Source organism: Pagrus pagrus (assembly GCF_965226575.1).
Source record: "Pagrus pagrus genome assembly, chromosome: 11".
Lineage (NCBI taxonomy): Eukaryota > Metazoa > Chordata > Actinopteri > Spariformes > Sparidae > Pagrus > Pagrus pagrus.
Genome location: NC_140195.1, coordinates 31106813 through 31128604, shown reverse-complemented (window position 1 = coordinate 31128604; position 21792 = coordinate 31106813). Strand labels below are relative to the sequence as shown.

The window sequence follows — 21792 nt, the reverse complement described above, 5'->3', positions numbered from 1 at the left end:
CTCATCCATATAACGGATATGATCAGAATCTGGGAAAATAAGACAAACGCTGACAGTGGTAGGCACAATCCATATTCTGTATTCTTACGCACAGGTGCAGCTGTGCCTGCACCACACTGTATTACGTGGCTGTCTGACGACAATGTAAAGCAACCAAAGATGTTCATAAAAGTGTACACTTAAATGAACGATTAGGCTATTTAATTGGACTACTGCCATTGTCCCAGTATACAAGCACCAGGGGAGAATCGAATTATTGATGGAAGTATGTCCGACTCCACCACGGCAGGTGGTGATATGCACCGTTTCAGCTAGTTGCTACTGGACCTTCATCTGGTTGACCTGTTATGTCACATACCAAACAAGTTAAGAAGCGGCAAACACAGCGAATGGTAAAAACATGGGTGACTTTTCGGCACTGTACATTACATAATATATATTGTGTTAATACCTTCGTTGTCGTCTTCTTTCATTTTTCCTGGCTTCCTGCTACAGATTAATGCCATGGACGATTCCAGGTTCCATTATCAGGGTGTGTTTGTCCTACTTTGAGAAATGTGATTTAGTACAATTTCAGTTGGACTAACATGTTTACATAGACTTTAAAAGTCTGGTTTAAGTCAGACTGATGCAATAGTCCGACTTTTTCTAACATCATGTAACTGTACTGAGTGACCCCTAAGCACCTTGCTGCTGCGGAGTGGTGTTTCCTGTTTATTTAAACTTTCTTAATATTGAGAGGTGTTTGGTCAAATTGCACTGAACTTCCTTGGGCCTTCAGCAACAAACCTGCATTTGAAGTAGATCGGTTGAACAGTTCTCCAGATATACAAACCAAAGCACAGACAGACAGACATAGATTCCTTGCTTTAAAGTAAGATAAACTAACACGACTGAAAGAATCCTAGTTGCAATCCTACTTGTTACTAGGAGTAGGGTTGAGTTCTGTTCACAATTGAACCGATACTGGTTCAGATACCACTACCTGGAATTCAATACCGGTACCCAATGGTAACCTTTTCGGTGCTTAACTTTTTCTGTAAAACAAAAGTGTTATTGTAGTTCTTACCTTGGGAACCACGGGAAAAAGTTAAATCATACACTGAATAACAACAACAGAAATATATGTTGAGTCCTTTTTCCAATAACAATGCACATCATGTCAGTCAGTCTTTCTGAGTTTTATTTCAGCAGTCATCATTGCCATACTGCATATAACACTGGTAGTGGTTCAGTGTTTAAGCTGCAGAGAAACAGATTGAGTTAACAATTTAAAATCAGTAGTTTAAAGTCTGTTTCCAGAGCTTATTAAATACTTTATATGCCCATAAATACGAGCACTAGTCATTCTATGTGAATTAAAATGGATCATCTGTAAATATAATTTTATCGCAGTTGCGGTGCTAACCTCCATGTTAAAGGTAAAGATTTGCTCCCAGGTCGGTACGAGCCCTGATAAGTACCAAGTCTGGTACGCAACCCTACCTAGGAGTTAGCTATAAACTTAAATGATAACCCACAAATACTGGATGCAAAATGTAGAACATTTTAGGTGTAGACGCTCAGGGGCATCATTTAAAAAGCTTTCGAAGCAAAAATTGGGATTTATAGAAAAAATACTTGCTTATACTCTGTAAACTTTGACCCATGCATATATACATTTTGAAGGCAAGGGGAATTGGCGACGCCCATGGTGAGGTGGTGAATAAAAGCCAGATTTACAAATTAAATGTGAAAGGCATTATTCTACACATAATGATGCATCTCATAGTTGGCTTAATGTCAAATTAACCCAATAAATACCCTAATAAATTATGATAATTAGCATTTCTATATCAAGCATTGACCAGAGGAAGGTGATCAAGTCTGAGTTCGCTCACCGGCCGCAGAGTGATAGAAAGGCGAGTATGATGTCTCTCCATGTCAGCTTCGCCTCCAAGCCATTGCTCACTCAGACTTGCGTGTTGCGGTACCGCATACACCTAATTTGGACCCGCAGAGTTCAGCTTTGTCCAAAACAACACCGTGATTAAAGGCACGTGTTAGGTCGGTAGGTGCAAGTTTTATTTAAATATTTTATAAATATTTACATTTAAAGTGAACGTCCTTCATCTGATACTGTCTTCCGTTTGGCTATTGGTGTCACGGTTCAGCAGTGGCAGTCAGGGTTATTGTTATTGTTTTCTCCCCATCTGTTTTCCCCCTCCTGATTGTGACTGCTGCAGCGGAGAGACGCACCTGCATGTCATCATCTCATTAACACCAGCTATATCAACCCAGTCTCTTCACTACTCCAGTGCCAGATTGTTTCATCCTGTATGGTGACTATACCGGTGCTCTACTCTCGAGTTTTTTGCTATCTGTGTATTTCTAGTGTTGCTACGGTCTGCGTGTTTTTTCCCTCCTTCATGTGCAGTACCCTCAGCGTCTCTCCGCTCAGCCTGCAGCTCCACCTGCTCACCTGTGTGTTTAACCTCCTCGCTTCCAGACCACTCAACCTGCCTGCCAGCCCTCCTCTCTCTCAACGGCCCAGCTATTGTTGTAAATGGATACCTTTGTATAATACCTAACTGTTCTACTGCCTCCGGCCTCAGCATTCTGGATCCAACAAAAGCCCCACCTTAACAATTGGTCCCTGATTCCAGGGTGTTGCCCCGTAATTGTTAATTTATATTAAAAATAATAATTATATTTTTTTATAATTACTACTAGTAATTATTAATTGCAAATACCAGTGTATGCAACACAGCTTTGTCCAGCTTCATAATCTTGGTAAGCCTCTGCCTTTACTGGATCGCTGCTCAGATTCTTCTTTGTACCACGCAGGCTGGGAAGTTCTGCTTCAGGCTGAGCAGTGAGCTTACGCATGTTACTGACATGCAGAAATGGGATATCTGTGTATTCCCTCTACCACTTTTGTCATCTGTCCATGACCTCATCACCAGCTTTTCACTATTGTATGGTAGGGTGTCTAGTTGCCAAAGATATAATGTTGGCGGCTGAACTGTCGGAGAGACTTGACAGGCCCTTGCAGTATCGAGCCAAGCCTGGTGTTCTCTGCTGCTAGGCCATCGGGCGATCTGAGATGGACAGGTTCTATTTGCAAAGCCTTGAGATGTTTTCTCTTGCCTTCTTGCAAAAGACTTTCAAGCAACACTGGGTGGCTTGGTGATGTAGTTTTCTGCTCCCGGTCAGTTGCCTGAATTTCAGGCTCTTGGCAATTGGTCAGACAATTTTACGAACTCTAAGTTTGCATTTAGCTATTCAATTCAGTTCTTTACTTTTTGAAAAGGGAGAATTTACATTAACAACATTCAAAAAATGTAAATTCACCGGAGTCGGCTGAAAGGATAGTTGTCATTGGCAGTCTAAACCTGATGTTAATTGGAATCCTTGGAACACATATACAGTGCCTATAAAAAGTATACACCCCCTTGGATGTTTTCCGCTTTTATTGCTTTTATAAATGGAATCATGGTCAATGTTATCAAGAATTTACAAAAAAACCTTTCATGTCAAAGTGAAAACAGATCTCTACAAGTAATGTCAATTAGTTAAAAATTAATGTATAATAAGTGATTGCATAAATATTCAGCCTCTTTAAAGTGACTGACCTAATTCAACAGCCAACTGGTGCTAGTATGTTTATATATACATATATTTGTTATAACATGAACAGGTAAAAACAGGTCAAAAGCATATTACATTGTGATATAATACATAATGCTCTAAGACATTTCAGTACTGATGTTGTGAGGTTGAAGGCTACAAGGCTCTGTGTGTCTGTCATATCAGGTTAAAGGAGTCTGACGTTTGGGGTCAGTGCGAGATGCTCAGGATCCTCCAGCGCTACCGACCTCAGTCAGAGGACGAGCTCTTTGACATTCTGTCTCTTCTGGATGTGTCCTTGGTCAGCCCCCACCCCCAAGTTATGGCTGCTACCCTCAGCCTCTTCCTCAGTCTCTGCTCCAGCCTGCCTGCTGTCAGTCTGGCAGCCCTAGAGAGGGTGCGTGGGCCACTGTTGGCTTCCTGTGGGAGCGTGTCAAGAGAGATGAGATTCACTGCCCTCTGCCACATACAGGTTGGTGTGAATAGTTGACATTTGGAGCTAGAGTGTATGAATGTATGTGTCTTACTGTATATATGCACTTCACATCAATGCAGAATTTGTATGTAATTTTATCAAGTTTTTGCCAATTTGACCAATTTTACCTTGGTCTGTAACCAAGTACACCTCCTCATGGCAGTTTGGCCTTTCAATTTTTAACAGGTAACCTGATAATTAGGGAAAAGGATTGTTATCTCACTGATAAGGTGGAGGTGTACAGCCTGTTTCCTGCAGCTCTTCACCAAACAGCCCCTTCTTGGTCAATACTTTTATGTACACACCGATCAGCCACAACATTAAAACCACTGACAGGTGACGTGAATAACATTGATCATCTCATCACAATGCGATGTTCTGCTGGGAAACCTTGGGTGCTGGCATTCATGTGAATGTCACTTGATCACTTATCACAGCTGATCACGTTAGGAGACAGCTGGTGAGACTCCACTTGGGCAAGGCTGCGGGTCCTGATGGTGTCAGCCCCAAGGTGCTCAAAGCCTGTGCCCCCCAGCTATGTGGAGTACTTCACCATGTCTTCAGCATGAGCCTACAGAGTATACAGAGGGTCCCTGTGATGTGGAAGACGTCCTGCCTTGTCCCTGTGCCGAAGATGACGCGTCCCGGTGGTCTTCAAGGACTACAGACCTGTGGCACTGACCTCCCACATCATGAAGACTCTGGAGAGACTCGTCTTGGAGCAGCTCCGGCCCTTGGTCAAACCACTCATGGACCCCCTACAGTTCGCCTATCAGCCTAAACTTGAGGATGCCATCATATACCTGCTTGACAGTGTCTACGCCACCTGGACATGCCGGCGAGTACTGTGAGAGTCATGTTTTTTGACTTCTCCAGTGGATTCAACATCATCTATCCGGCTCTACTGGCTGAGAAGCTGACAGCAATGCAGGTGGATTCCCCCCTTGTGACCTGGATTATTGACTATCTGACTGGCAGACCACAGTATGTGCGCTTACAACACTGTGTATCAGATAGAGTGGTCAGCAACATCGGGGCCCCGAAGGGGACTGTCCTCTCTCCCTTTATCTTCACCCTCTACACCACGGACTTTAACTACTGCACAGAGACCTGTCATCTCCAGAAGTTCTCAGATGACTCCGCAATAGTTGGATGTATCAGTGAAGGTGCTGAGGATGAGTACAGGACAGTTGTGGACAACTTTGTCACATGGTGTGAGTGGAACCATCTACAGCTCAATGTGACAAAGACCAAGGAACTGGTTGTGAACCTGAGGAGGACCAAGGTGCCGTTGACCCCTGTTTCCATCCAGGGGGTCAGTGTGGACATTGTGGAGGATTATAAGTATCTGGGAGTCCACATTGATAATAAACTGGACTGGGTTAAGAACACTAATGCCCTCTACAGGAAGGGACAGAGTCTGTTTTAATGTTTTATGAGTCTGAGGTGGCCAGTGCTATAGTCTATGCTGTTGTGTGCTGGGGCAGCAGGCTGAGGGTAGCGGACGCAAAAAGGTTGAACAGACTGATCCGCAAGGCCAGTGATGTTGTGGGAGTGGAGCTGGACTCTCTAACGATGGTGTCAGAGAGGAGGATGCTGTCCAAGTTACATGTCATCTTGGACAATGGCTCTCATCCACTCCATGACCTCAGGATCAGTCACAGGAGTACATTCAGCACTAGACTGATCCCACCAAGATGCACCGCAGAGTGCCACAGGAAATCATTCCTGCCTGTGACTATCAAACTGTTTTAATTCCTCGCTCTGAGTGTGGCATTATTGCTCTGTATATATGTACATTTCTTGTATTTTTGTTTTGTTTTTGTTGATATTGATATTATTATTATTATCATTACTACTACTGTTATTATTATTTCTGCATATTCTAAACTTTGAATGGGAGCAGCTGTAACACAAACAATTTCCCCTAGGGATAATAAAGTATTTCTAATTCTGATTCTGATTCTGACATGCACCACCCATCCAAACACTGTTGTGGACCAAGTACACCCCCTCATCACAACAACACTAACTGATGGCAGTGGCCCCCCAGCAGGACAATGTGCCCTGACACAACACAAACACTGCTCAGGAACAGCTTGAGGAACACAATAAAGGGCCCAAGGTGTTGACCAGGCCTCCAAATTCCCCAGATCCCAATCTGATCGAGCTGGAGCAGGTCTGATTCATGGAGGCCCCACCCCCCAACATACAGGACCCAGAGGATCCACTATAAAACGCCCTGGTGCCAGACACCACAGGACACCCTCAGAGGTCTTAAGTCCATGTCTTGACAGGTCAGAGCTGCTTTGGCTGCACATGGGGAACCTTCACAATATTAGGCAGGTGGTCATAATGATATGCCTGATCGGTGTATACATACATATATGTATATATGTGTATCTGTGTGTGTGTGTGTGTGTGTGTGTATGTATGTATGTTTGTGTATATGTATTAGGGATGCAACAATATTCAATATTTTATCGAACCGTTCAATACGCCCTGTTAGGTTCAATACACAAAGGCAAACAATACAATACAATACAGTACAATACAATACTACAATAATGTTTGCTGTTTAACTTGATTGGATACTGCATATGTTTTTTTATGGAAGGCAATTAAGATACGTGTTACATTTTTATAATAAGGTTTGTGGTTTGACTATATCTGCTATTAATTATTTTTACATGCAATATTGCCTTTGCTAGTGTGAGTAGTTTTATATTAAGATATCAAAACCGTACCGTTACCATGGCCCAAAAACTGTGATGCATACCGAACTGTGGGAAACTCTATATATGTATATATGTATGTATATATATATATATATATATATATATATGTGTGTGTATATATATATGTGTGTGTGCATATATATGTATATATGTATGTGTGTATATATATATATATATATATATATATATATATGTATATGTATGTGTATATATACATATATATATATATATATATATATATATATAACATTTCCCTCCCCCTCCATCAGAGCAGAACAGTGATCATTTTTCGGCATTTGTAGACTGATCAGTTTTATGTCTTGGAGTAGTTTTATTCAGTCTGTGAGAGTACTGACCAAGAAGGACCTTTGATGAAGAGCTGCAGGCAAAAGGCTGCACACCTCCAACTTATCAGTGAGGTAACAACAGAGAACCTTACTCTCAGTGAAACTCCCCTAAATAAATAAAGGTTTAAAACAAATGTTGGCTTTGTTTGAAAAAGGAAATTTGTGTCTTTGTCTGCCTCTAGTTGCTGTTGCGTTCTGTCCCTGGCCTGATGGGGGCGCACTACAAAAGATTCTTTTGTGGCTATGCTGAGCCAGCATACATCAAGCAAAGGAAGATGCAGGTGATTCCTGATAGCCTTAAAAGAGACATATTATGCTCATTTCCAGGTTCAATTTTTTTTTTGGGTTACTGCTAGAAGACCTTTTACATGCACAAGAACTTAAAAAAAAACTGAAGGAAAGGAAAAACCAAAAAACATAATTGGTCTCCTTTAATGTTGTATTTCATTTAAGTGAAATCGAATATCATTGAAACCTCATTTTATTGTACTTCTTTATTATGCTGTGTCTTTTCTACTCACTGCCACTATTCTACAATTTGCAATTTGTTTTTGTTGTTATATTGTATCGTCCACCTGACACTAGAGCTCAAACACCATATACTTCCTTCTTTTCCAGACTGCAGACAACCATGTACTCCCATTTTCCCAGAATTCAACAAAAAACTTGACACAGACGAAAGCTGTTTTAATATTTGCCCTGAAATTTCTACTATTGCTGTTTACAGCACGGGAAGGATATCACTTACAGTCTGACCAACCAAAAGAGGCGTGACATTACACATCATAACATTGAGATCTTTGTCTTTTTTTTGACATGTTTCCACCTGTAAATCTAAAAATGTATCCATCGACTGTTTATAATCATATGGATGCTGTTTTTAAAGTGTTGTTATTGAGATCCTGACCCACTATGCAACCTGGAAAGTGACAAAGACAAGGTTTTGCTTTAAATTACATTACATAATCATCATCAGTAATTAGCAGACCCTTTCTGACTCTCACTCGCAGCGAGGGATGCTGTTTTTCAGGGGGAAGTTCACGGTCAGGAGGGCTGACCGTCATGGTAACTTTCCCTCATTGAATTTGGTGATTTTTTTCCAGAGACAGTAACTACAACAGCACAATAGTGGAAGGTGACAAAGAAATGAAAGGAGTTTTTTTTGCTCTAAATTGCATCATATAATCACCACCACCATTCAACTGAGGGAGCCGTCTGGCTCTGCTGCCGGGGACAGACGCTTTTTTGTGGGTGGAAATGTGAAGAAGAGTCAGTAGGACAGACAGGGTGACAGACAGTTTTCCAAATATAAATTCAGTATTTTTTTTCCTCATATAAGTTGCTAAAGACACGACCTGTTACCACATTACTGTTGTTTGGTCCTGTAATGTTGCTTTGTGGAGTTTAATGTGGGACATTTCTCTTTTATTTGATGAGTGAACTATCTGTTTAGTTGTCAGACTGTGAACACCATCAGACCGACACATTCCTGCGCTGCTGGCTTGCCCTTACACACAGATGTCATCTCCCCTCTGTTATTACCTACGGTTGCGGATCAGAGGCGGAACAAAACTGTGCCCCATTCATCCTCTGTAACTTTCACACAGACGGCAAGTCTGAATATTGGTTTATCATTCCTGCCTTGAAAAGGCAGAATGGGGACGGGGCTTTTGACTCACATAATAGTCCAAATCACAGTGCCAAATTTACATTCATTTGGGAAAATGGTTTGTGGTGTTAATGCTAGAAGCACATGTTAATACAGGCACAAAATTCATTCTTCTGCAACTCCACATTTTTCAATGTGGAAACATCATCTACAGATCAAAACATTCTGCTCAATTAGGAATCATGTACTGAACTCTCATTCATACCTTTCATTCTTTCAGAAATATTCAACATTTTATGGGAAATTTTATTTAAAATGGACAGAATGTTCAAAAAAATTTATTTCTATCTATCTTTTTTCATGAAGTATAAAACAAATTGTGTGTGATTGAGTGTTTGGAGCTTGATCCACACCAGAGATTAAAAGTCCGGATACCTTGGCATCTGCTGCTTAATTTTTGACTGAATTTTATTATGGAAGTGCAATACTAAATAACTGGAGCACCCCTTTACCATTCAGTTATATCCAGAGCTATTGCCTAGTATTAGCAGGTGCATTCTAGTCCTTTAATAATAATAAAACTATTAATGTTTTGTTTGCAGGTGCTGGTGGAACTTGTGAATGATGAGAATGTAGCAATGTTACTGGATGAACTCAAAGGATACTGCACTGATGTCAACACTGACACTGCCCAGGCTGCTATCTCAGCTATAGGTAAACAAGCACACACACACACACACACACACACACACACACACACACACTCTCTCATACTATTATGAGGCAGTATAATACATGACCATGCACACACTGTCTTCATTGCAAAACAAACACTTCCAGAGAGTCACATGTTTCCAGGACAATATTACTTGGCTCTCTTCCATACAAATAGTACTTGTCAATTCATTTCTTTTCAACCTCCACTTCCCAGTAATGCAAATGTCAAAGTCTGGTATTTTGAGTGAAAAACAAGTCTATTTTTAGGACTTAGACAGTTTAGACTATTAAAATCTCATGACCAAGTGGTGTGGGTGTTAGGCTACATTCAGACCAAATCAGGTGGTGTGGTGGTGTGGGAGTGTGACTCCATGGTCTGTGTGTGTGAGACGGACCATGCAGTAATCGGTTTGTCAAGAGGAGAAGTTGCTAACTGTTAACTGGGGCACAAGGCCAAACAGAGGGATCACAAGTGAAACATCACGCTACACAGAGAAATGTCTGTTGTGTTCCCTCGGTAGCATTTAGCCATGCTAAATAACATCATGCCTCTGCCACAGTAGGTTAAGCATGCCAGTCCTACAGTGATCGTCTGCATCCACAGATGTGTTTCAGGTGGTGTACAATGTCAAACTGAGTGAATATTCATGAATCCATCCTTAGACTCTCTATGGTTACAGTCAAACTCTCACTCATATCCTCTGTTTTCCTGTGTGAACTGGGTGCAGGTCGTATTGGACGGAGCCACAGCGACAGATGTCTAGAGATCCTTACCGGGCTGCTTGCACTCAAACAGGAGCACATCACCTCTGGTAAAACCCTTCCCCCCACACATGCACAGTGCATGCTGTATACATTCGTCTGTTTAGGTGACTTTTAGACAAAAGCTAGTTCATCATTTTGACACAGTTACGGCACTTTTTTAAAATATAGTCTGCTTCCACAACAACTCTCTCTTTCTCTCCCCCCCCCACAGCGGTGGTGCAAACAATGTGTGACCTGGTCTGGGTGTGTCCTCAGTATAGCAACACTGTGTGTTTGGCACTTGAGGGCTGCGAGGAAACGCTGCAGGATAGCCAGGTCAGACCCAAGCAGACACTGCTGCCACACCCACATGCTGCCTGGATGTAAAATCGTCACCATGTAATAAAACATTCACATCTTTTACTTCAGTGAAATTTCTTGAACCACAGATTGAAAATACTCCATTACAAGTCAAACTAAGGCTATTAAAATGTTACTTAATTCATCCAGACTGACTAATTTACATTAGATCCTGATTGACACTTATCATCTTTGATCATTTTTATGTTGATTTTAATGTCCATAAGCATGTTGGTATGCTTTACCAGCATGCTGGTTGGCATGCATTAAGGTGATAAGACTATAGTAAAACAAAAACAAGAAGAAAAAAACAATATAGAGAGTGGGCCTGGTTATAATTTTTTTATACTGCCGAATGAACAGATCAACATAACACGAGTAATGTGAGCCAAGAATCATGTATTCTCTTCTCTGCCACTGGTATCTTGCCTTCATTTGCATGTGGCTTCACTGCGTGACCTTTCTAATTTTCATATACAAAACTCTGAGATCTTTCAAAAAGATCCTATGAATCAGCAATTACAGGGACAGAGTAACTCTCCCGGTATGGAGGCACCGGGGCCCTCCCCTGGAGCCAGACCCGGGGGTGGCCTCTGACTGTTGTCTGTGCGTATGCAACGAACAGCAGCTCAGACTACCCGGCCTTCTTAGAGTCCTTGGGTGGTCCTTGGGGGCTCCGCCTGGGGACTCCATTGTTCTCCTGGGGGACTTAAACGCTCACATGGGTGACGATGGGGAAACTTGGAGGGGGGTGATTGGGAAGAACGGCCTGCCCGATCTGAATCCGAAGGGTGTTTTGTTATTGGACTTCTGTGCTAGTCATGGATTGGCCATAACGAACACCATGTTCGAGCATAGGGTGGCTCATAAGTGTACCTGGTACCAGGCCACCTTAGGCCAAAGGTCTATGATAGACTTTGTGGTCGCATCATCGGACCTGCAGCCGTATGTCTTGGACACTGGGGTGAAGAGAGGAGCGGAGCTGTCAACTGATCACCACCTGATGGTGAGTTGGATCAGGTGGCAGGGGAGGCTGCTGGACAGACCTGGGAAACCCAAACGGGTAGTGAGGGTGAACTGGGAACGTCTGGCGGAGGCCCCGGTCCGTCAGGTCTTCAACTCCCACCTCCGGAAGAACTTTTCACTCATCCCGGGGAAGACTGGGGACATGGAATCCGAACGGACCATGTTCAGAGCCTCCATTGTAGAGGCGGCCACTAAGAGCTGTGGTCAGACGGTCATCGGTGCCAGTCGGGGCGGCAACCCAAGGACATCCAGTCTTCATGTGTTTTGTAGACTTGGAGAAGGCCTTCAACCGGGTCCCCCGGGGAGTTCTGTGGGTGGTACTGAGGGAGTATAGGGTATCGGGGCCGTTGGTACGAGCTATCCGGTCCTTGTACGACCAAAGTGAGAGTTGTGTCCATATACTCGGCACAAAGTCGAATACGTTTCCAGTGGGTGTTGGACTCCGCCTGGGCTGCCCCTTGTCTCCAATCCTGTTTGTGATATTCATGGACAGGATCTCAAGGCGCAGCCATGGTGAGGAGAGTGTCCGGTATGGGAACCTCAGAATTGCGTCTTTGCTTTTTGCGGATTACGTGGTTCTGTTGGTTTCCTCAGCCTGTGACCTCCAGCAGGCATTGGGGCGGTTCGCAGCCGAGTGTGACGCGGTCGGGATGAGGATCAGCACCTCTAAATCTGAGGCCATGGTTCTCTGCCGGAAAACGGTGGATTGCCCCCTTCGGTTGGGGAGTGAGCTCCTGACCCAAGCGAAGGAGTTTAAGTATCTCGGGGTCTTGTTCACAGGTGATGGGAAAATGGAGCATGAGGTGGACAGACGGCTTGGTGCAGCATCTGCAGTATTGCGGGCGTTGTACCGGGCTGTCGTGGTGAAGAGGGAGCTGAGCCGCAAGGCGAAGCTCTCGATTTACCAGTCCATCTATGTTCCAACCCTCACCTATGGTCACGAGCTGTGGGTAGTGACCGAAAGAACAAGATTGCGGATACAAGCGGCTGAAATGAGTTTCCTCCGTAGGGTGGCTGGGCTCAGCCTCAGGGATAGGGTAAGGAGCTCAGACATCCGGAGGGAGCTCGGAGTAGAGCCGCTGCTCCTTCGCGTCGAGAGGAGCCAGTTGAGGTGGTTCGGGCATCTGATTAGGATGCCTCCTGGGTGCCTCCCCATGGAGGTTTTCTGGGCACGTCCAACTGGAAGGAGACCCCGGGGCAGACCCAGAACTCGCTGGAGAGACTACATATCTTATCTGGCCTGGGAATGCCTCGGGATCCTCCCGGAGGAGCTGGAAAGTGTTGCTGGGGAGAAGGAGGTCTGGAGCTCCCTACTGAGCCTGCTGCCATCTGCCAAAAACGGCAGATGCTAACAAGCGTCTCAATGATACTACAGATGAAGAGACGGAGGATGGCATGTGTTGTGAAGTTTTATAGTCTAGGGGTGTGTTTTGGAACAGAGAGTATCACTGATGCTCTTTTACTGGTTACTCATTAATTAATGTGGATTTGTCATGCAGAATTTTGTTACAGGCTTGGAAAGGGTGATATACAACCACAGGCTATGAAGTTATTCCTGATCATTTCCCAAGGTTAAGATTTTATTGACCCTTATTTGAGCCCATTCTGCTCTCTCTACTGCTTTACTTCATCAGAACTGGTGAGGGAGGATCAGATCATTTTTGTAACCTTTCAAAACTGATGATCCAACAAGTATGCCCACTTGATGCACTGATTGGCCAGGTGTGTGGAACTGTGATAGTTTTGAAACTCTGTCTCAAGCTCACTTTTTTAATTCTTTATACAACTGGCTTAGAGGAAAGATTTGTACAATCATCTGCAGTATGAGTTGTCTTTTTGTCCTGCCACAGTGTGTGGCTGTTTCAAACAACTAGAAGCTTCACCTTCAGACATGGTTCGAACCAGTGTGTTGTACAAACCCCTACGCCATTCATGCCGGCCTACTGCAGCTCAGTCGTTCTGACTGATTCTTAAGACTCTGAGAAGAAAAGTGCTAGTCCGTTGAAACTGAATGACATTTTCTTGTTTAAGATAATCATGGTTGATCATCTGTGGGTCTTCTTCACAAGTGTAACATTTTTACATATGTTTGCTTATAATTTATATGATTATATGTCAGCCGAGTACCCACAAAAAACAGTTGTCCCAAAACAAGAGAATAAAACATATTCCAGATGAGAGAGTAGAATCTAAAACATTTATGAAAAAGCAATAAAATCGGGCACCAATGTGGTCAACTATATTCCCAAGGATCTCACTTCCACCCTCCAAGTTTGCTAAATGCAACAGGGTCAAAAAAGCTGCTATAAGTTTGGTACTTTTTAAATATTTTTTACATATCTATTGTTGTGTCTACTGTAACAACCATGATAAGTCAACACTGTCTCTTTTGTATAGAAAGGATTATTTCAAATTATGACATAAATGTATGCATTTTAAAAAGAAGCCAGAAGCAGCAAACAAACAGGAAGAAAACAAGATGGCTCCTGTATACAACTCATGAGTTTCTTTCAATAAGTGTGTTTTTGTCACCACTGTCAGACGTCAAGACACAGTTTGACAGTGTTCACAAAACATCCAAATCAGCCTTGAATATAATTTAGGATCACAATAAACAGTAATATGGCTTGTAATGTTTCATGTTAACCTCTTTTTCCCAACATGAATGTGACTCTCAATGACTAACACTATAAATGAATTTGACAAATTCTGCTAATGCTATCTGTAGAGGAGTGATGTAAAAGAAGAAGAGAATACCAAAAAAAGCAAGATGCTCAAAGTTTCAAAAGATCAACACTTTGAAAAATAAACTTAGGGAATAATAAAATCGAGAAACAAACTAAAATAGCATTAGCAAAACGGGCAAACTAGAAATAAAACTTGTGATCCATCTTGTGATGAGATTACGTCAGCAGCATGTACATGAGTACTTAGTAGTCAATGCAACAATATTACATGAGTACTCAGTACTAATGGGTCAAACCACGCCCATGCTCTTCCTCAACTCTCCTTCAAAAATGTAATCAAAGTAGTATAATGTAAATGAAAAACAATGACTGTCTAGTTTATGATGGAAGTCCATGGTTTTGGGTGGCAGTCTGAAAGGAATCAGAGGCACTCTGATACTAATAATTATTAAAATCCTTTCTGAAATCATGGATAAACCAACATGTTTCAAGAGTCCATTATTGTGTGAGTGTGTATAAACGGTTATTACTCCTGATGAGCAGGTGGCGCCTTACATGGCAGCCTCTGCCAACAGTGTAGGGATGTGTGTGTGTATGTGTGTGTGTGAATGGGCGAATGCTGCCTTGTGTTATAAAGTGCTTTGAGTGGTCAGTAAGGCTAGAAAGGTGCTGTGTAAAGACAGTCCATTTTCCATTTACTTATATTTGAAACAGGTGGAGTCATCTCCTGCTGACCATGCATGTTTTCTTGCACGCAGCCTTCTATCAATGCTGATAACACTTTTAAACCATTAGCAGGCTGTGTATCATATCACCTGCTGATCAACCTGAGAAACTTAAAACATCTCAATGGGTATGTAGGGTTTTGAATTGAGTCTAAATCCTCTGCTCATTTTCCTCTTCCTGCATTAGGGCAGGCAAGCCTTGCTGTGGTTGCTGGGTGTTTATGGGGAGCAAGTGTCCAGCGCCCCCTACACGTTGGAGGTGTTCATTGATGGAGTTAGGAGTGAAGCCTCTCTGGGAGTCAAGATGGAGCTGCTGACGACCACCATGAGGCTGTTTGTGTACCGGCCTGCTGAGACACAAGACATGCTTGGAAGACTGCTGCACTACTGCATAGGTGTGTGTGTGTGTGTGTGTGTGTGTGTGTGTGTGTGTGTGTGTGTGGAAGAGGGAAAAAAGAGAGACAGAGATGACATTGTAATATTCTTGTGTTTTCCAGAGGAGGAGACAGACATGTGTGTCCATGACCAAGCACTTCTGTACTACCACTTGTTGCATTGTGGGATAGAAGAGACACGAAAGGTCCTCCAGGGTCGGAGGTCGGACCCTTCCCTGGGTGTTCTGATTGGCCGCCCTGCAGAACCCATCAGCCAATGGGCCTGCAGCTTTAACACTCTTGAGCCTCTGAAGCAGTGCACCGTAGAGACAGAGTCAGCCAGCAGAGGAAGCCCTGAACATGTGACCTTTGGCCCCAAATCGAACCCTGACCTCTCAGATACAATTAACTGTAGCCAAGTTCAGAAGGTTCATTCAGGTGAGTGAAGACTTTTCCATTCATATTATTATTATTATTATTATTATTATTGTTTAGTGATGCAACACAAGACAAGTGAGAGACATGGATGAGCAACACTATATGTAAAGTCAAAAAATATATAATAGGGCTGTCAATCGATTAAAATATTTAATTGCAATTAATCACATGATTGTCCAATAGTTAAATCGCGATTAATCACAAAAAAATCATTTCTTACATGTTCTAAATGTACCTTGAAGGGATATTTTCAAGTTTTTCATAATGGGAGTGGACAAATATGCTTGCTTTATGCAAATGTATGTTTATTATTATTGCAACAATCCAAAACAACAGATACTGTCCAGAATATTCTCCAGAATAACCATATATATATATATATATATATATATATATATATATATACATATATGTGTGTGTATATATATGTAATATATATAATATATATATATATATATATATATGTATATGTATATATATATGTAATATATATAATATATATTATTTGTTTTTTATTTATTTTTAACATTTTTATTTTATATTTTTATTTTTTTATATTTGCTTTTTTTTTTAACAAAAACAACCAAGTAAATAAAGTCAGTAACTAAAAAATGTCTTTGGCTCTTATCAATTCAACTTAGTGCAGCTTTGTAGTAAAACTCTCATCTGTTAAATCACCTCGTAGGTGGTCACGAACTATGCTGTACATCTCCGATAAGGCAGTATCCGAAATGTAATGCCGAGGTGGTAGGGCATACCGAGGATTCAAAAACTCCAGAAGACGACAAAAACCCTGATCCTCGGCCACGGAGATGGGCTGGTTATCCAGAGCGATGAATTCAATGACCTTCTCTCCTGTCTTGAGGCTATTTCTCTTTCCTTTTGAAAGTATCTGCGAGTGTTTGTTGCTTCGGTGCCTTTGCCTGTATTCCTTTGAGTGTCTGTTTTTTATGCACCATATCAAATTTGCGGTATTAAATGCAGCTCTTTTGTTACCTCTCGCGAAATGGTGGTATTGCAGATGTTACATGTCACCGTTGGACTGCTTTCGCTTTCTGATTTAAAATATTTCCACACTGCAGACATTTTATCCACAGAGTTGCCAGAGTAACGTTACGCGCGCGTCTGCTTTCTCCCAGAAATTGTGCTTTGTTTACAACAGCTGACGTAAAATTCATCGGGCTTGGGTCCACATTCAAAATTGCCAATCCCGATCAGTGAAACAATGCCCATATTGGCCCCGATCCTGATCCCGCAGATCGGCTCGGGACATCGGGACATCCCTAATATATATATATATGCCTTGTTTTGTTTGTTTTTTATATCAAGTAGACTATGATTAAAGATTATTCACATAATAATATAATAAAATAATATTATGACATTCATTCAAGTCTTCACTTCTCTACTGTGATTATAGTAGTTTACCAATCATATTAGAACTGCACACAGAAATGCTGCCTTTATCTCTTATCACATGTTAACGACATGCTCATCTTATCTGAATAAATTTTGCCAGTTTAATTGTGTGGGGTTCCAGGCTTTCCCATACAGTAGCCTACATACACATCACAAACTCAGTAACTTGACAAGAAGGGCCTTTGGTCAGTGACCACTGTAATAGAGCTTCTAGTCTCTCAAAGCCAGACCTATATAGCGCTGTGGAGGCACCAATTCCATTCTGGTGTAGGTTTAAATAAATGCTGTGGCTTGTTTACATTTAGCAGACGCTTTTGTCCAAAGCGACTTACAGTAATTCATACATTCATACACTGATGGCAGTGGCTGCGATGCAAGGTGCCGAGCAGCACATCAGGAGCAGTTTGGGGTTCAGTAACTTGGCCAAGTACACTTCGACATGCAGACCAGGGGAATGAAACCAGCGACCTTCCGATAACGAGACGCTGGCTCTACCCCGGAGCCACAGCCGCCACAGTGTGTATCTTTGTGTTTATCAATCACAGTTGTTGTGTGCAGCATCATGTATTTCACCTTTGAAAAAGAACCTATAACACGATAATGTGTGCAATAACTGAACGGGTCTTAAAGCAACATTATGTGCAAATTCGTATTTTGTGTGATTTGGTGCCCCCCGTAGTTTCTAAGAGCAATGCAACTGTCATAAATACAAATGGCAGGTTTCTATAACAATTTGTCAGATGTAATGGAAATTTACTACAAACAAAACTCGGCACAGTATAACAACATTATGTCTTAAAAACTGCCTAGAAGTAAACATGCATGCTTAGGCATTTTTGCCACGAGGCATTCAAACTTTGCACAATAGTTGCACACAGCTCCGAACAGTAACAGCACGCAAGGCTAACGTAACCTGAACCAGAGACAATTACGGCTGGCTGTAACATGTTATCTGCTAAACCTCCGTCCAAATTATGATCAGTAACCACTGAGTTGACAACTTTGCCAACACAGCCAAACATCAATCAAAGTGCAACAACAGTAGACCTATAACTTAACATACCGGCTAATATTACTGACTATTCAACAGCAACAAGTCCAGCTCAGCATCTGTCTGCAGCGTTTTATTTAGTGAAGGTGTCGTTCGGTGTGTTTCGGTTCCTTTGCCCACTCACCCGGCTTCAGTTCTGGTGTCCACGCTGGCCCAGGACTTCCATCTCCCAGCGGTGAAAGGCTCCTCTGATAGTGGGGTAAACACAGACACCCCCCCGGCGCTGCTCCCTGATGAGTCAGCTAGTAGAGCTAACTTGGAGCTACGGGTGGCTTTCAGGAAACTCCTTGAATCACAGAGTTGAGACAGAGCAGCAGGGGGACATAGGAGGGAAAACCAGATTTTCTCCATAAAATATGATCCAGTTTCACCAAAAACACTAATAGTTGGTGCTGTGTGTGATGTAGTGCCTTAAAACATTACGCTCTGAGTTTGGACCTGATATCACATACAGTGCAGTGTAGAGTGACGCAGAAACAAGCTACAGGAGGGCAGAGTAGCTGAGGCAGAGACATCAGTCACTGTAACATTAAAATGACTTTGAAAGCTGTTATTTTAGGTTCGAAGAGCCACATAACTGTAGCTTACATGCCTCTACTGTGATACTCTTCATGTCTCTTTAAGTGGGTTCCAATGAATCAAGCTTGCATATTAAGTTGTATTATTTTGGTAAAAGACTGAGAATGTTTTCTTGAAATGTATTTGTTGTTTTCCCCCCAAGGTTAAGGTACCTTTCTGGGAGTGCAGTACCATTTTTAATCACAAATTTCCTTCTCTGGCACCCGATCCTAACTCTCTATCTCCCTCCCATTTCAACCTTATCCTCCCCCTCTGTTGACCTCCCTCCCTCTACCAATCGACTTCCTGTTGCTGCATCCTTGTCTCTTCTATAATCCCTTTCTTCCCTTTCCCCTCTCTCTGCTTCCCCCTGTTCTTCATCTCCTTGTTCTTCCATGTCACCTCCAGGCTCATACAGTGCCAATCAGTATACAGACTCCTCTGCTGATGTCCCGCCTTCCACCGTCGAAGTCCCTCTCAGTTTGTCCCTCTCCCCGGCTCTCAGCCCAGAGGAGTTTGAGCGGCTGTGGCTGCAGCGACAATCTATGCATGCTGAGCAAGGTAATTAAATGGAAGGACAAGCTTCCTCTTCATGGGACAGGAATTGGGGTTGATCAGATGGGCCATCCTACAACACTGTAAAACCAGTGTGAAATTTCCAGTGGTGGAATACATCTAAGTCCTTTTACTCAAGCACTGTATTTAAACAGGAACTTTGTTTATTTTCCACAAGCTTTGTATCACTACAATTTTGACAGTACATGCAAATGAACAATGTTACGGTGTACTCACACCTGGCCCAGTTGCTCTGTACTGTACAGAATCATGATTGTCCCTCCTCCCCAGTCCCCCCCGCTGGCCTGCACTCACACTGCCATTGTCATCATGTCGCAGCACAGTGGAAGAGTGTCTTCCAAAACTCTAACCTGCCTTTTATCTTGTCTATGATAGCTGTATAATTTGCATCTAACACCAGATGTGTGAGTTTATTCAAAACCACTTTGAATAGAATCTTTCCAAGCTGATTGGGTCCCCACAACGTACAGGCATCAGCTGGCTTTTGCCCCAGTTTATCTTGTGCCCAGAGAAAGAATGAAATAATTCAATTATGTCCAGTAAAATAGGAACAGAAGTCTGTGGCCTCGTTACTACATCAAAACATCATCTACGTACAGTGAAATTTTGTTTGAGGTGTACTCTGTGTTGTAATCTTAAATCTCTATACATGCCCAAATCATTTCCACAAGGGGCTCCAATGCAAGTGCGAATAGTAGGGGACTGTGAGCACATCCCTGCCTAGTGCCTCTATATAAGTTAATGTCTGAAACTCTGAAAAGGATTTTAGCATTTGTATAATAGTACAGTAATTTAACCCCTGAGACAAATTATTCTCCAAATCCAAATGTATCTAGCACCGCATATAAATAGGGCCATTCTACACAATCAAAAAGACCTTTTCTGCATCCAAACTCAAATCGGCAGATCTTCCTTAGGGTGTCTGGGAGAGTACATGATCTTAAAAAGGTGCCTAAAATTATGAAACGAGTGTCTTCCTGGTATGAGCCCTGTTTGATCAGGGTGTATCGATTTGGCCATATGAGGAGTCTCCAGCTAAAGATTTTCTGGTCAGTGTTTAAAAATGACACTGGTATATGAACCTACCTGCTCTAAATCTTTCCCTTTCTTTCGAATACAGGTTATGGTAGCTCCATTTAAGGTTGGTGGTAGCATGCCAGTCTCAAAAGCCTTCTTGTACACCCTCTGCAGGAACGGGGCTGTTATGTTGTTAAATTTTTTATAAAATTCACTGCATATCCCATCAGGCCCAGTACTTACCGAACAGTAATGTTAATGTCCTTATTTGAGGTAACAGCAGTGCCAGATTCTGATTTTATTGTATGAATGGTTCTGGCCTCCCTTTTCCATAGTTGCCATGCTAGCAATTTGTGTCGTTTATCCCCAAATTCGAAATAGGTCTGTTTTGTAAATATGAATGCTCTCAATATTTTGTCAGAAAGAATCTGGTTCAGCTGGTACTTAAGGGATGAGATCTTATTATGCAACTCTGTGGATGGCTGAGCAGCGTTTTCTGTATCTAATCTTTGTATATGTTCCTCTAACTGTGCTCACTCTGAGCTATGACGTTTCTCCTGCAAAGATAGCGCACCCTCTCACTTATGCTTTAAAAGTCTCCCATAGCAAAATTGGTGAAACATCATCCTTGTCATTTGTCTCAAAAAACTGTTTAATCTGTGTCTCCAAGTACTCACAAAACTGTTTTCTCACCAGGATCTATAATTGTCAGAACCTTTGAGCAGCCTCAGTGAAAGAGAAACAGGACAATGGTCAGAGATGATAATGTTATGCTATTCAGCATTGTGAACTTTAAAATCCTTCACACTTTGAATAAGTTTGTATTGTTGATGTATGATATCAGGAAATTATAAGCATTAGATGGTGCTGCTCTCTTGAGTTGATGATCTGTCCAAGTAAGTATCTAGGACTAAATTAAAATCAACGCCAATTATTAGGTTTGTGGACAAAATATCCAGGATCAGCGTTCTCCTATAAAATTCTGGATCATCCCAGTTCGGTCCATACAATCTGGTCCAACGGTGTAACCGGTGCAGATTGTATCTCCCCTGTGACCAAAATATACCTCCCCTCTTTATCTGCTATCGTAGTGTGGTGTAAGAATGGAACATTTTTACAAATTATTATAGCCACTCCCCTAGCCTTTGCAGAAAAGGTGGAATGGTACACTTGACCCAGTCATTTGGATTTTCCAAATGTGTCTCTTGTAGACAGATCACATCAGCATGCAGCCCTCTCAGAAGAGACAACACCTTGCCCCGTTTTACTGGCTCATTGATTCCATTCACATTCCATGTACAGAAAACTAAATTTCCTCCTGT

The 21792-nt window shown here is 42.2% G+C and overlaps 1 protein-coding gene across 1 annotated transcript in view; it reads left to right on the top strand.

The window, feature by feature from the left end:
* ap4b1 (adaptor related protein complex 4 subunit beta 1) overlaps positions 1 to 21792 on the top strand; it is a 37999-nt gene that overhangs the window by 8090 nt on the left and 8117 nt on the right. The window contains exons 6-13 of the mRNA XM_084367591.1: positions 3796 to 4081; positions 7352 to 7450; positions 9381 to 9492; positions 10224 to 10307; positions 10472 to 10575; positions 15225 to 15432; positions 15535 to 15849; positions 19286 to 19438. Of these exons, the coding sequence (XP_084223717.1) occupies positions 3796 to 4081; positions 7352 to 7450; positions 9381 to 9492; positions 10224 to 10307; positions 10472 to 10575; positions 15225 to 15432; positions 15535 to 15849; positions 19286 to 19438 (1361 nt within the window). The remainder of the gene's footprint in view (positions 1 to 3795; positions 4082 to 7351; positions 7451 to 9380; positions 9493 to 10223; positions 10308 to 10471; positions 10576 to 15224; positions 15433 to 15534; positions 15850 to 19285; positions 19439 to 21792) is intronic.